Source organism: Lycorma delicatula, chromosome 11 (assembly GCF_047948215.1).
Source record: "Lycorma delicatula isolate Av1 chromosome 11, ASM4794821v1, whole genome shotgun sequence".
Lineage (NCBI taxonomy): Eukaryota > Metazoa > Arthropoda > Insecta > Hemiptera > Fulgoridae > Lycorma > Lycorma delicatula.
Genome location: NC_134465.1, coordinates 56,377,359 through 56,393,040, shown reverse-complemented (window position 1 = coordinate 56,393,040; position 15,682 = coordinate 56,377,359). Strand labels below are relative to the sequence as shown.

General features: G+C 29.3%; 1 protein-coding gene and 1 long non-coding RNA gene across 2 annotated transcripts in view; one reads left to right on the top strand and one right to left on the bottom strand.

Moving 5' to 3' along the window:
* Positions 1–15,682, bottom strand: part of LOC142332323 (lysosomal alpha-mannosidase-like) — an 89,575-nt gene that overhangs the window by 34,980 nt on the left and 38,913 nt on the right. Inside the window, exons 4-8 of the mRNA XM_075378696.1 lie at positions 14,268–14,453; positions 11,876–12,081; positions 5,812–5,957; positions 3,199–3,332; positions 82–295 (exon numbers count right to left, since the gene is read on the bottom strand). Of these exons, the coding sequence (XP_075234811.1) occupies positions 82–295; positions 3,199–3,332; positions 5,812–5,957; positions 11,876–12,081; positions 14,268–14,453 (886 nt within the window). The remainder of the gene's footprint in view (positions 1–81; positions 296–3,198; positions 3,333–5,811; positions 5,958–11,875; positions 12,082–14,267; positions 14,454–15,682) is intronic.
* Positions 1–15,682, top strand: part of LOC142332324 (uncharacterized) — a 30,287-nt gene that overhangs the window by 7,504 nt on the left and 7,101 nt on the right. The window lies entirely within an intron of this gene.

Below are 15,682 nucleotides of genomic sequence, written 5' to 3'. Positions count from 1 at the left end.
GGAAGGGAAATGTAAAAAAGTAATAATTAATAATCAAGGTTTGACTGAAATATATTTATGTATTATGCATAAATTAATTACCTGAAAAAAATTATTTGCTCTGTAAATTAAATATTTTAAAGTTGGTCTTGATGTGTAATAACCTGTCCATATTTCTGAATATGATCCACCATATGGAAAAAAATCTTCATTCTTTTTTACTGGCCAATTTTCTTTACTTTGATGAACAGCTTTTAAGTAACATGCTGGTGTTGAATAAATAACATTTACATCTGTACGATTCTTATTGATGTATCTGAAAAAATGCATTAACACTTACAGTTTTATATTATTTATTTAAAATAACAATTTTTTTTTCTATTCATCATGATCATGCCTTATGTTCTGCATATCTTTTTTGTAAGCTTTCAATGCAAATGAAAATTTCTACCAATATTCACTTGAGCCTCACTCAGATTATTGGCAAGAGTAAATTTAGTGCTTTATTGAAGGGAGTTCAGTATTTATCCAAAGGGTCCTTTAGTCATTAAGCTTAATATGCAAATACAGGAAGTTTAGTCAAACCCACTGGGTTGGTCTAGTGGTGAATACATCTTTGCAAATTTTGATGATGATTTTGAAGTCGAGAGTTCCAAGGTTCAAATCCTAGTAAAGGCAGTTACTTTTGTACAAATTTGAATACTAGATCATGGATAAAGGTGTTCTTTGGTGGTCGGGTCTCAGTTAACCACACATTTCAGGAATGGTCAACATGAGACTATACATGACTACACTCATACACATCATCCTCTGAAGAAATACCTGACGGTGATTCCCAGAGGCTAAATAGGAAAAAAAGTTTAGTTGTTTAGGGTGGTCAAATAAGCAGGTGGGATGATCAAACATGTAGACTACCCTACCAAACAAATCTACCAGTAATACTCAGGTCTTTAGATCTTGACATCCTCCATACTGGTAACCTATCAGGGTCAGGCCTACACAACTTAAATTGATAGTCAGGAAGAGGACATCATTGTTGTTTTTATTAGGAATAGAGGTGTGGTGGAAGGGATGATTTATCAGTCTCTGTAAATGAGGGTAGTTTATTTTCTTGCTTAATTTAGATATTCAGTTCATCTTTAGTACCCAATTAACATTTTAGAAATATCCTTGGAAATTATTGAATTCACGCTCTTTTAGGATAATTAAAAGAGAAGGAATTAAATGAGTGAGCCAGGAGTTATTAGGTAGAATTTTTAATCGAGTTAGATAATGATTACAGAACTACATTACAAGCTGCTAAACTTACCTAGGAGCATACTTAATCGTAGAACACAATTAATAATAATAAGTGTTGTTTGAAGTTTAAGAAATTAAAGAAAGAATTTTCTTTACAAAAGAGTTATCAATTACGTATGATGTACCTATTCTCAATAAAAATTACGAATGATGTACGAGGGTGTACCAAATATAAATGAGACTTTTCATTCTGAGCACGTAGGTTGAAGGGAGTGGGCAGCTGCTTCGAGTGCATTGGTGGGGATTTCAGGATTGGGGAGAGACGAAGCAGTGTCCAGTTCAGACAAGTTTGGCAGTAGCACTTGCGATGTCAGAGCAACAGGTGCATCCTTCCACTGCGCAACACATAATCATTAAATTTCTCGCTCATGAAGGCATAAAACCAGTGGAAATTCTGCAAAAATTGACTGCACAGCTCAGGGATCAAACACTGTCAAGGACTTGCGTATTTACATGACATAAGGAGTTTAAGGAAGGACGTCACCAGGTTGAAAATGAGGAACATGATTGCCATCCTTGAACCAGCATTATGGAGGAGAACTTTCGTGCAATTTTTAACTTTATTAAATGCGATAGATATCTGGCAGTTTTCAAAATTGCATCACAGGTAGGAATAAGTTATGGAAGCTGTCAAACAATCATGACAAAAGACCTAGGGTTCCATGAAGTGTGTGCCAGGTGGGTCCCTCGCCTTTTGACAGCAGAACATAAGTTGAAATGTTTCCAAGAATGAAAATGTTGTCAAGAGCTTTCAGCACAGTTTGCAGAAGAAGGGAATGCATTTTTGAATCGAGTTATCACCTGCGATGAAATTTGGGTCCATCATTACATGCCCGAATCCAACAAGCCAGCATGGAGTGGGGGAGGCAGTCCCTGTGAAAGACAAGACTTGGCTATCAGCAGGCAAGGTGCTTACAACTGTTTTTTCAACCAGTGAGGTGTTTTGCACATTGCATAAGCGTCACACTATAAATGCTGCATATTACTGTGAACTTTTGAATGAGATAAAGGTTACTTATTGTTCCAAAAGATATGACCAACTAATTCGAGACATTTTTCTCCTCCATAACAATGCTCGGCCCCATGCTACAGAAGCACTAGGAGGACAACAATTTCAAGATATTGTGACAGTGGAGGCCTTTGTGCACAATTAGCTTCTGACACAACCCTCTTCATTTTATGATGCCAGAATCAAAAACCTCCTGGGAAAAATGTATTTCCAAAGCAGAAGATTACATTCAAAAATGATGCATGCATAGCTATTTGATTACCCTAAATAAAACTTTTAAAAAAATAAAGTCTTGTTTATATTGATACACCCTCGTTTGAATTTAATAACATGTGGAAATTACCAAGATTGATCAGGATTTGAACCCAGAATCTTGTAGCTGAAAGACAAGAAACTACCTCTGCAACAGAAGTTAGACAACATGCCAGTCCACTTTTCCCTTCTAGAGCTGCTTTTAAGGGAAATTGCTGAAAGAAATAAACATTAGAGTATTGGTCAAGTAAATATTAGTAATTAATTTCTATGTTGGATCAATGATGGAGTGACTGAAAAATCATTTTGCTTCCTTTTTCACCCTCCATGGAATGATTGGGGGAAAAAACCCTTCTTAGTAATAGCTTACTGCATAAAAGATCATCTTTACAGCTTTTAATAAATCCATTAAGGATTGTTAATCAAAATAACTTTACTTAATCTTTCTAAAGATCTCTTTTGGATAACTAGCCAAATTTGATTCTATCCAGAAAATGGAGGAGTTAGTGGATAGTAATAGTAATAGTGGATAGTCCCATTCAAACAAGTAGATGAGGATGAAAAATATTTATTTACAAACCATTAGTCAGAGTTTTGAAATTGAAAGTTTTACAAATTTTTTGATAGTTAAGTGGTATGTATACAGTTAATTTACTTACTTCATAAGTCGATCCAGATTATTAAACCATGATGATGCAACCATATAATGAAAATCTCCTCCCATTGTTAACATAACATTATTAGTTTTATATGGTGAAGCCCACTGTTGTGCAATTTCAAGAAAGTCATTAGCCTGAAATAAAAATTTTTTTGAATGTTTACCTTCCTTGTTTATCACAGGAAATGTCTCTATGATTATTGAACCTTATCAGCCTTTCTTGAAAGTTAAATCTTGTCTTATCATATCTACAATGTGACCCAGTAACAGAGCCTGATGACCAATCATAAAGGTGAGTTTACGTGTTTTAAATTGTATATAAGTTAACTTTCACGCACTTTATCTCTAAGTAGAAGATTACTCAAAGTGACAGTGAATCATTTTTTTTTGTAAATAATCATTTTTATTTATTTTTTATAAAATCACTAAAAATTCATCTGTTTCTATAACATATATATCTACTGAATAATGAAAATTGTTTAACATTAAACTATACATCTGGTTTCAAACTTTTATTTTTATATATGATTCTTGTACTATATATAATTACTATTTTATTTTCTTATATAAAGAAAACTGCTTTTTAAGTATTCATATATAGAGCCATCTCTACTTTGAAATCTCTGAGTTTCTAGATCCTTTTCAAAATCTTTTCATAAAATTTTTTTTATAAATTTAATAATAAGCTAGAAGATGTTAAATGGCAAAATTAAATAAACTGTGACCACATCAAGGTTCATTTCAAACTGTAATGCTACTTTACTTCTCATTTAACTTGATGCCCTACTTCATCCCTGGATCCAGCTCACAATTTTAGGGACAATGAAGACCATCCATACTGAATTGCATATTGACTTAATTTTTTTTTTCTAAAAAAAGATGTTATTGAAACAGAAGTAGCTTTTAAATTCATCATGAAAAGAGAGAGCAAATTTTAAATATGTTTAACAATAAATTTTTTGTTTAAATAGTCTGAAGTATTATTATATTAGGGTATTTAACAGCTTTATATTAATACGATAAAAGTTAAATAATAATAATAATAAAAAATTGAATCTGTAATAATTTGTATAATATTTTACGTGTTTAATGCATTATTCTAAAATAGGTCTGCGAAGACATCCACAGTCATAAAACAGTAAGCAAGTTTCTTGTAAAAGATTCCTTAATAACAATCCCCTGTTTGGATCTCCAGCAGGGAACTACACAAGACCACAAGACATTCATAAAGGAAGAGGAAAATGTTGCAAAACTGAAATTGGAATGCGACATCTATGAAGAAGTATGGAAAACCAGAGAATGTAAAACTGGAAACAGAAAGATGGATAACATGTCAGTTAGTGAAATTCAGTGGGCTGGTAGTGAAAATTTTTGGCAACAATCATAGAAATATATACAGAATTAACCAAGAAGGTGATGTAAGATCCGGTTTTGTACCCTAAGAAAAATGGAAAAGAATAAACTTGAGGGTTCCAAGATTGATGTTGGAAAAGTATTTTAAAGTTTTCTTTGGACAAATAGAATGGAAAATGAGTAGGTAATTAAAAAGAGTGGGTTAAAAATCATTACCACCAACAACAACAGCAGCTAAAAGAAGGAGAATATTATAGGCTCTTGCTTTGATATTCCAATTGGTTTATTACATTAATAAAGTTTAATAGAGGGTCGAACGTGTGAGGAAGACCTAGACAAGAATTTATGGATGAAGTAAAGGAAGGCAAACATAATAAGAATTTTAACAAACTGGTTTTGAGGAGAAAATTGTAAGGTCCACGGATTTGGTTGAGGAGAAAAAATTTATTTTAGCATTACTTTTACTTCCTTCTATGAAGTAAAGGAATTGTGATCGCGAAAAATTTAGGTTTCCAAATTTCAACGGAAATATCCATTTTGACTGGTTTCACCATGACATCTGTACATATGTATGTACGTACAAATCTCGCATAACTCAAAAACAAATAGCCATAGGATGTTGAAATTTTGGATTTAGGACTGTTGTAACACTATTTGTGCACCTCCTATTTTGATTGCAATCGACTGAACCAAAAGTGTCCAAAAAAATAAAAAATAAAAATAAATTGGATATTGGACTTTTTCTTAACTGCCATAACAAGCCCTGATTAAGAGCTTTTCAACGATATATCACATAAGTGGTACTTATTTTCATTGGTTCCAGAGTTACAGACAAATAAAATTTTAATTAATGAAGTATTTGGATCTTAGGGAAAGACACATTGGTTTGAATCACTCCATTTCTATTATTTTTTTTAAAATTTAAATATATTGATTTATTTATAATTATTAACCTCTCTTTGTAAAAAAAAATGTATGATTAATAATTCAATAACAAAAAAAAATGAAATATCAGAAGTTTTTAATAAAATAAAATTTTATGTATTTTTCATTTAAAAAAAATGTGTAATTTAATAGGCATACAAGGAAGTCATGTGTAGTCCACTTAAGATTTTTTTTTATTTTGGTTAGAAATAAATTAATAAATTGAAAAGAAACAATTTTATAAGAGCAATAATAATATATTTTTATTTTATCCATTGGAGATGGGATTAAATTTTAAGATCTGTATTAATACTAAAAAAGTTAACTAAAAACTTACCCTCCTTTCAATATTATATCCATGAAGCAATTTGTTATCTATAACAGGTTCATCTGTGCATGTTACATCAAAACATAAGGAAGTTGGAGGATGATAGGGATGATCTGGATCATATGTTTGACCGGTAAATAGTTCTCCTTTTGATCCTGTAAACAAAAAGTATTTTAAATAACTTTATATTTGTGTATCAGAATGTATATATGTGTTTAAACTCTTTTTTAAACTCAAAAAAGAGTTTTAAACAGGTTATTTGGGCTTATCTGGATGATTTTAGTGGAAATTTATTAATATGTTTTGTATTATAATTAGTGAAGCTTAAAATAAAGAGCATATCATATTTTATGTTATGAAATTTCCAGTGGTTATTACTATAATTTAGAAAAGCATTGATTTAATTGTCATTTTATATTAATTACATTTTTGTTAAAATCTTTAAAAGAGAAGAGGGTTATGTTTTCATCTTTTTTCTTTTCCTTTTTTTAGAAGTATAGTTGTTTAATTAAATTAATTTAGTTTTTGAAATGACATTAGCATGGAAAAACATTAATTAATTAATGATTTATGTTGTGAACTAAATAATAGTAAGGTTTATAGATACTAACAAAACGTTTAACACAGTAGATCTAATATATCATTTTATTGTAAGAGTAATGCCACTGTAAGAGGACCATCTAGAATGATTTATGAGCTATTTCACAAATTAGATCACAGTATACAATTAAGATGAGTTTGGAAGGACTCGGGGGTTATCAGCTTTCATTCCTTAAAGTAGTGTGCTCATGATAACATTATTTCTAATCTACATAAATAATCTTTTTAATTGTAAAATAGTAGTATTTGTGGATGGCACAGTTTTTCTTTTTTTTTTAGATGGAGATGATTTTAGTTTATGACAGAGAGAAAACTTCCATTCATTAAAAAAAAGCTATATGATCCTAAGTTCTGAACTGAAATTTATTAAATTTGTAGTAAATGCTTGAAAATCCAGTTCAGGAGAATTATTTGTACATAACAGTCTGGTTTGTTTGCATTAAAGTCTGTGTTAAGCCTTGTTTACAATGTAGTGGAAAAAAGTAATTTGATTCGCTTTTATAGACTTTTAAACATGAATTGAACTGATTTGACCAATTAAAATACAATTTAATATCTGAATTATGAACAGTTTATTTTTACAGGAGTCTGCCCAGTGAACTTTGTATAATCTATCTATTTTTTTATTTATTTGTTAATCTTTAATTGTAGTATGATGTTGTTTGTTAGGGATGAGGTGTATTCCTTAATACAATTAATCCTTTAAAATTTTGATAAACAAAATAATACATATTTATGTTGTGAGACGCTTTAAGGAAGTCTCCTTTCCATTTTTTTTATGGGAAGGTAAAAGTTTTCAAACATGTGATGATCAATATATGTTCCAGGCTCTCCTGTGTTTCATTTCATAAAACAAGTACTTGAGTAACTGGTAACCTTATACTACCGTAGATTAAATACAATACAGTCTCTTAATGATGAAATACACTGAAAACTTAGATTATTTTGATGACTTTATTGATTTATAATTAGTTATTCGTTTTTTCATAATAAGATTGAAAATGTAAATCTGTTTTTATATGCATTTTCAAAGTCTAAAAAGGTTTCTACATAATAAAGAAGGTATGAAAGACATTTTTAGTGCCACTAAGTAAACTGATATTTATTCAATAATTGTTTATATTTTCAACAAACGAACAGTTCGTTAATTGAATTCAATATGTATGTGTGAACACGTTTTGTCTCAGACTCAGATTAAATATCATTAGAGAATTACAAAAAATACAAAAATTAAATTAAATTAAAATTTTATAATAATCATTATGCATTATGCGGTGTAAGCATTCAAGTTGGTTCAAACGCACTAATGTAAGGTTTATTAAGATGAATAAAATATCAGTTTTGTAAATTAAACCCCCAAAATGGTGAAAAAACTAACTTTTTAATAATTGAAAAAAAAAATATATGCCATAAAACCGCCAAAATACGAGATAAGTAAATTATATTAACTTAGCTTATGTAGGACCCCAATAAAGATTTATTAAAACCATAACACTCATTTGTAACATTGCAGAATTTAAAAAAAAAGATTAATTTAAAATTAATTTTAATAAAGATTTTAATTTAAAATTAGAAAAATGTTTTAACGTTTTAATTGTAACAGATATTAAAAAGGAACCAACATCATATAAGACCATAAATAACGATTAACATATGTGAATACTGATTTGATTTCCCACCAAATAATGGTCACATGACATAAGAGAGTGTAAAATATAAAAATAATCTCTTGAAAGACATATAATCATCATATACAATAATGACATTATTCAACTGATGATGATATAATGATATGTTTTAAATATTACTATATTTACACTCAAATATAACATAGATACATATGAAATCTGTAGATAGCAATTGCATTAAATCAAATAATAATAATATTCAAATATATATTGTACAAATATTAATATGTAATAAGCTGAGTTAACTATATGTTAAATATAATAACTTTGTTAAAAATAAATTAATAATTGAGAGAACAGTAATAATAATAAGAAGAAGAAGAAGAAGGTTTGTTCGGGAAAGTCTTACTAGACTTTTCATTGATAACTGGTTTTTTATTTAATATAATTAATTAGTAATAATGTTTACATCAGTTTTTAGAATGACTGAACATTCTCATATATATTAAAACACACAGTTTAACGCATAACTTAAGTAAATCTACTATAATAAATATAAAACCATAGAATTTACAGCACATTCTAGGTTTTACGTAAAGTTATTAGGTAATATTTCTAATTAAGTTATACTAAGAACTGCAATAATATATTTAAAAATAAAAAACATACAAAACATAAATAAACAGTAACTAATCAGCTTAAGAAAGATAAATTATAAATATATGATGTACATCCTAAACAGTTAAAAGAGAAATAAAAATTATAACAAAATTACCTATAATATAATCTTAATAACTTAATTAGGAGGTAATACAGTCAATAATCACACAAAGATAATTGTTTAGGTGCATTACATACCAGGTGGTTTAAAAGTTAGGTTTTCCAACTCCTAGTTTCTGAGCAAGCAACAGTTTATATAAAAAGTTAAATGAAAAAAAAAGTCTTATTGCATGTTATGATTCTCATAAAAAAAAACCTTTCAAAGTATTGTCCTATACTCATAATAGCATTTAACCTCTAAATTACATTTTTCCAATAAAAATTTATCACGATTTATAAAATAATGTAAGTGTTCAATCGATAAATGAAGGCTGTTCAGGGCAATTTTGATTTGAAAAAATACTCTGATCTTATTCAAATAATTCCTAACTTTTTTACAAAAATGAGGAAGAGCATTATCAATGTTGAAAAATCATTTCTTTTTTCATTAGTAGTGAAATTTACTCCAAATATATTTTCTAAGAAATTTAAATACACATTACCCATAAGGTTATCTTAAAAAATAAAATGCTCTATCAGTATGCTCCCAATAATACCAAACTATATATTAATGTAAAACTTGTTTAGAAACTACTATCTACTGTTACCATGTGGAGTTTGAAACTAATGATATTATTTTGTTATTAATATCTCAATTTCTTGAAAAAATTACTTAATCAGTAAATATAAAGAACTTTAATTATACATTAATTTAACTTAGATTTAAATATTGCTGTATTTCATTTTATATTGTATTTTTTTGGCAATGTTTCTTTAATATTCTTTTATAACTGTATATGGCATTTAAATATGTAAGAAAAAAGAAAGAAAATGAAATTTATATATTTTTATTTAAAACTTTCAAATGAAAAAAGTTTATTCTTTATTTCATACATTTTTATACTTCTGTTAATAATATTGTGCTTTATGGCTTGTAGACATAAAATAAAATTAATATTAATCTGCACATTAATCCTATGTATGAGGCTCGGCTGATAAATTTTGCACATATATGCATAACATGGGAATGAAAAGAGATATTGGAATGAAATAAGAAATGAATATAAGTACAATACCTTAGATACAAAATGCAGTATTCATTTTTCAATATAATCCCCATTTACATTGATACATTTTTCCTAACATGTGATGAAGTTTTTTCAGTCCATCACTGAAAAATTCTGGTGGTCTTTCTCAGATCCAAATGGCCACAGCTTCCTTCACCTCATCGTCGGTGGTGTAATGATTACTTTTGAGATGAGGGAAGAAGTGAAAGTTGCTCGGAGTCGAATCTGGCGAGTATGGCGGATGCAGAACAGGCTCAAACTTCAGCTTGCGGAAACCATCAGAGAGTTTGCATGGTATCCATTGTGCACAGATTTTACAGTAACCCAATTGCTCGATAATATGGCCTACTCGTTTTTTAGATATGCCTAACTGAATAGCGATGCATTGCTGGGTGATTCACCGGTCACTTTGAATCAAATGATGCACTTCCTTTCAATGTTCCTCATCAGTCATAGAAACTGATTGTTCACTGCAAGGTGTGTCCTCAATTGTCACCTTACCAGTTTCACATTTGCGTAATTTCAGTGCCCACCTATTCACAGTTTTCCTGTCAACAGTTTCATTACCGTAAATCGCTTTTAAACGATGAAAAATATTTGAAGGATTCACATTTTCTGTTGTTAAAAATTTGATCCCTGTGCAATGTTTCAACCATGTTGACATACTGGAGTCGTACTCGACTCCATTTTAACTGCTACTGAAAACAAACCGGTAAATGGATTTCAACTCATTATTGCAGGTATGTAGAGCAGGATTTTAGCTACCATATGCTGCCACGCCCAACTCGATAGCAACTTTGTCTCCTTGTAGCACACTAGTCTGCAAAATTTATCAGCCGAGCCTCGTATATTTAAAAAAAAAATAATATATCTTATTTCCTAGCTGGCCTGTCTAGCCAGAATTTCCAGCTCAGGTCAGCCCAGGCGAATCCTGGAGCCAACTCAGGGGCTCCTCAGGCCTACCCCATGATCGCTTCACTTGCCATTCCCAATTTGTCAGGGAAGCCGGCGCCCTGGACAGCTTGCTTTGGCTGCCTTCCCATCTACCCAGAGGGCTCCACCCCTGAACTCCTACACTCTACATTATCCTCATTGTTATGAGAATAATACTGATAAATAATAATATAGTATTCACGCTTTATAAAAACCTGAAAAAGAAACTAAATTACAAAAAATAGAATAATAATAATAATCGAGGTAACTAAAGTACATGCAACTTTGACAACATCCACAACTTATTTCTTTTCCATGGTGACCGAAATATAATAATGAAGTAAAAGAATTAATTTATTTTTTCCTTTATGAATATTTTTAATTCACAACTTTACCCTCCTTTGGGACACCCTGTTTTCACTTCCAGAGGCACCGTGTTTGTTACCAGTTGGTGGTGATGATCAGTCTAGCCTCCCACTAGGTGCTCGCATCACCTCACCATTCTGGTCCAGACACAGTCCCCACAAGAACAGCCCATTATTGTTAAACAGAAATGTTTAAATTTATTTAACGTAAATTTAATTCTATTTGCAATATTATTCATTCGATTGATTCCAATCATTCAGTTTGCTAACATAGTGATGGAGGCTTACAGTTCACAGTTCATTAATTCAATTCATTAAAGTTTGTGCTTCAACTGGAAAATTTTTGCTACTACATATATATATAAATATATTTTCTTTTTTTAGAGATTTTTCAGCATGAAGTATATCTAAAAACTTTCTCGGTTATACCAAGAAACATGGGTAAAAATTTGGTTGCGATTAATCAAGTAGGTTTTTTGTTTATCCTGAACAAACAAAAACCCTCTTCCTCTTTCTATTACAATATAAGTAACTTAGTTTAAAACTGTAATTATTAATCTAACTTAGTGTATCTTTTTCTTCTGTATTTTGTTTTTTTTTTTATGATTTTTTTGACGACAGATTCTGGTTTGATAGAAATTAATTTGTTCAAGAATGTTGATAAATAAAATTAAAATTATTATTATTATATCTATGTCAAAGTAGTAGCCAAATTATTTACCTTCTCTTGTATCAGGTTGCCAAATCATTTCTAATTCTTTTCCCCGTTTTCTTTTGTCAAATTCTTTTCTATCCATACGACTAAAAAATAATCCATCAAAACCCATTTCAGTAAATTCCAGTGCAACTTCACTTGAATGACCGAATGGATCAATTTGCCATGCTACTTTTGGCAGATTACATTCTCCAAATGTGTCCTTCATAAATCTGAAAAAAAAAAGATTTTAATTAAATCTGATTGAAATTTAGACATTTAAAATGTTTGAGGGAGGAGATAGTTTCTGTTTTTTTTTTTCAAAAATATTACCTATATCAAGAGGCAATAAATAAATAAGCACAACAAATTTGCTCCTCATGACCTTTTGTAGATGTGATACCCCTTTTTTTATATCTCCCTCACTTCCTCGGCAAACCTTTTCATATATTTAAGAACATTACTGTTTCATATGCGGAAGCCGTTATAAAAAATTTCAAATGTTTAGATTAATGAGGTCAAAAGCAAGAAAATGTTAACTGAATTTCATTACCATCCTTCACTTTTTTGTAAAATTTGACTGATTTGGAAAAATGTTACAAAAAATTTTTTTTCTATATAATTAAATGTTAAATCATAATAAAATTGTTCAAAACCATATTACCATAAATTAAAATTCATTTGCTTAAAAAAAAAAAAATATTACAAGTAATTGTAACAAAAAAGTAAACAAAAAATGATTACCCTTCAGACAGTTTGTCAAAATATGATATGCTGTGCTTTGTATTTCTCCACTCCATTGATGGATTTTTCCTAATTTTTTTAACAGAATCAACTTCATATATTATATAGAAGCTATTTATTCTATACATTGATGTCCATTAGGCCTTTTTTTACTTCTCAATGATTCATAGTGCCTGAATAAAAATATCAATATTGCTGGTTATTTTTTGCTGATACCAACGCTTTCTTTTTCTTGTATTCAAAAAGGTTTTTAAAAAATTTTAAACTACATTTTTCTTTAGATAGAACATTGTGGTAATTAACCAATCAACTATACAAACTTATAAATTAAATACACAAATCGAACAAGTGTTCATGTTCTATTGTATGTTTTGTGAGCGCTGTCACTTCAACAGTACAAAATATTATATATATTAGACAAAGAGCAAAATACATATAAAAGGACCACTCTAGAAATGATATATATCAAGAAAAATATAAATGCTGTCAACTATAGAACGAACATAGCCGAATTAAGCAACATATATGTCAATTTAATTTAAAAAAGTCATATTGTAAATTAATAAATATTATTTTAATGCTTTTAATAATAATAATTTCAATGTTTGTAATGTTTGAGAAAAATATATGCATTTTAAAGGTTTCAATACACAAGAAATAGCAATCAGGTTATATAAAGAGATAATTATCTAAAGATAAGATGAGTCAGGTATGAGTAGGGGGATCTATTGCAACAAGGATGGGGGTAAAATATTATTATCTAGGATGGGTAGACCAGTTAATTTCTTAGTATGTAAGAGAAATTTGTATCATGTATGTATGAATGTGTATTGTCACCTGAGGAAGCTTAGAGAATTCTAAGTGAAACGTTGTTTATGTAATTTATAAGTCTGAATAGTTAGTAGAAATTAATAAAGGTAATATTGTTAATTAAAATATCTTTTTATTATATTATTATTGAGAATTATATATATATATATATATATATATATATATATATATATATATATATATATATGAGAATTATAATATTGTAGACTTTGTTTTCTGATAAAATTACCCAACCAAATTTTTTAACATTGATCTTTTAGCTTTGATTGATTGACTCATATGGTTAACATTCTAAAAGTCTCTAAATACTAGGTGTATTTTTGTTGAATTAGTTCCCATAGCAGCTGCATTCCTTGTTTATCTATTAAGTTACCTTGGCATATTATAAAATATTGATTGCGGTATTAGTATGTTGATATTGAATACCTCATGAAAATTTTTCTGGTTTGTACTATACTGAGGAGCTGATCCTACTTATATATACTGGTCTAGTCAGGTCTTGAATTGTGATGATCTAATTTTTTGTTTAAATAAAATAACTGAAGTGACATATCTTTTAAATTGTGATATTTCCATTTTGATAGACCAATCTAGAACTCTATACAATTAAACCTGTGCAAAATTAATTTTGTCGTGGAGTTAAAAAAATGTTTGTCTGTAATTTTCAATTGTTTTTGAATGGCATAATATACTTTTTAGAACCAAGAAAAGCTAAAAAAAAATTGGCGTACACCTGATATTTTATCACTTAAAAAGTAAATGAAAAAGCATTTAATCAACTTAAAATCATTTAAACTTATTTAGCTCAATATTAACTGCTGATAACTAATTAATATTTACTTACTTGTGTCCTAATGTCATTTGATCTATTAAAGCTGAATAATGTGGTGTTGCTTCATCACTCATTACCCATCCACCACCTAGGAGTTGAAGTCTTCCTTCATCAACTAAACGTTTAAATGTATCTTGTACATTACTGTCTTTTAATATCCACCACTGCCATAGAAATGCACTTTCAACATAGACAAATCTAAATAACAGAGAACACAGTTGTGTTTAATTAGAAGTGATAAATTGTAAAGAATAAATATAGTTTACGAAAGGAAATTTTACATTATGTTTTCTATTAAAATAATTCTTAGTGAACCTTAAAAAATGTACCATAATGCAAAGTCACTTCTAAAAATTGCACGTAGCTATTTACAAGAATAACAAGCACCACACATGTCAAGCTTTCAAAGGAAAATGAAAAATAAAATGATTTTCTGCCTTCTTCATTGAGAAAAATATATTGTTATATGTCATTATGCCAAACCCACTGTAATGCTGGTAGTCTAACACCATTCTATTCGTCATAAAGATTGGTTCTCTAATGAACAAAATTACTGTTTTAGAGAAAACAATTCTGCTTAGTACCACTTGTACATTAGATGTTTTACATGCTTCACAGTCATAAAAATGGCAGTGACAGATAGTAGAAATCAACAAAATAATGTACCTCCTTTATGTCGGAAACAGTGCTTTATATCCACTCAATAAGGGACACATATTTTTTTTTTGGGAGGCTATCTAGGTTTTTCAATAATGGTACATATGTAATAAAAAGTGCTATTACAAACATCATCGTAGTGATTGTAAGCAATCTGAAATCAGTGTAAAAATACACTATAACCATTATTAAAGAATAACAATCATCCGGTGTTAGGCTTACTAAGGAAAGTGGGAGTGAAGGGTTTCGTGTCATCTTCTTTATTGTGTGAATATATTGTTACACATCAGAATATCAAACTCAACAAAATTCATGTGATATTCAGACCCGCAAGTGACATCTTTCTCCTGTTAACCTCTGTTAATGGCTGTTTAATAATGGTCATCATTACTATCAGAATGTAGCTCTGATTAGTGCTTCTACCTCAGATCTTTACACGTCGCAAAGTCATAAGAAAGACTGAAATACATTTCTTTTTGGGTGGTGGGACTCCAGTCTTATATAGGTTTTCAATAGTTGTATCTCCTGTTATAAAAATACTAATAGAAACACTAAAATTCTTATAGAGCATAATATTTTTATAATTATTTTGTTGAAATTTTGAGAAGTAGCTGTAGTCTTATAAGATTAGTTACAAATTAATTATAATGTTTTGTATATCATATATCAATTTCTTTATCATAAAATATTCTACATATTTCAATTCCAATAAAAAGCTGCTATTTTGGAGTAGAAGGTAGATTTTTTTTGCACACATTTAATCATCGTGT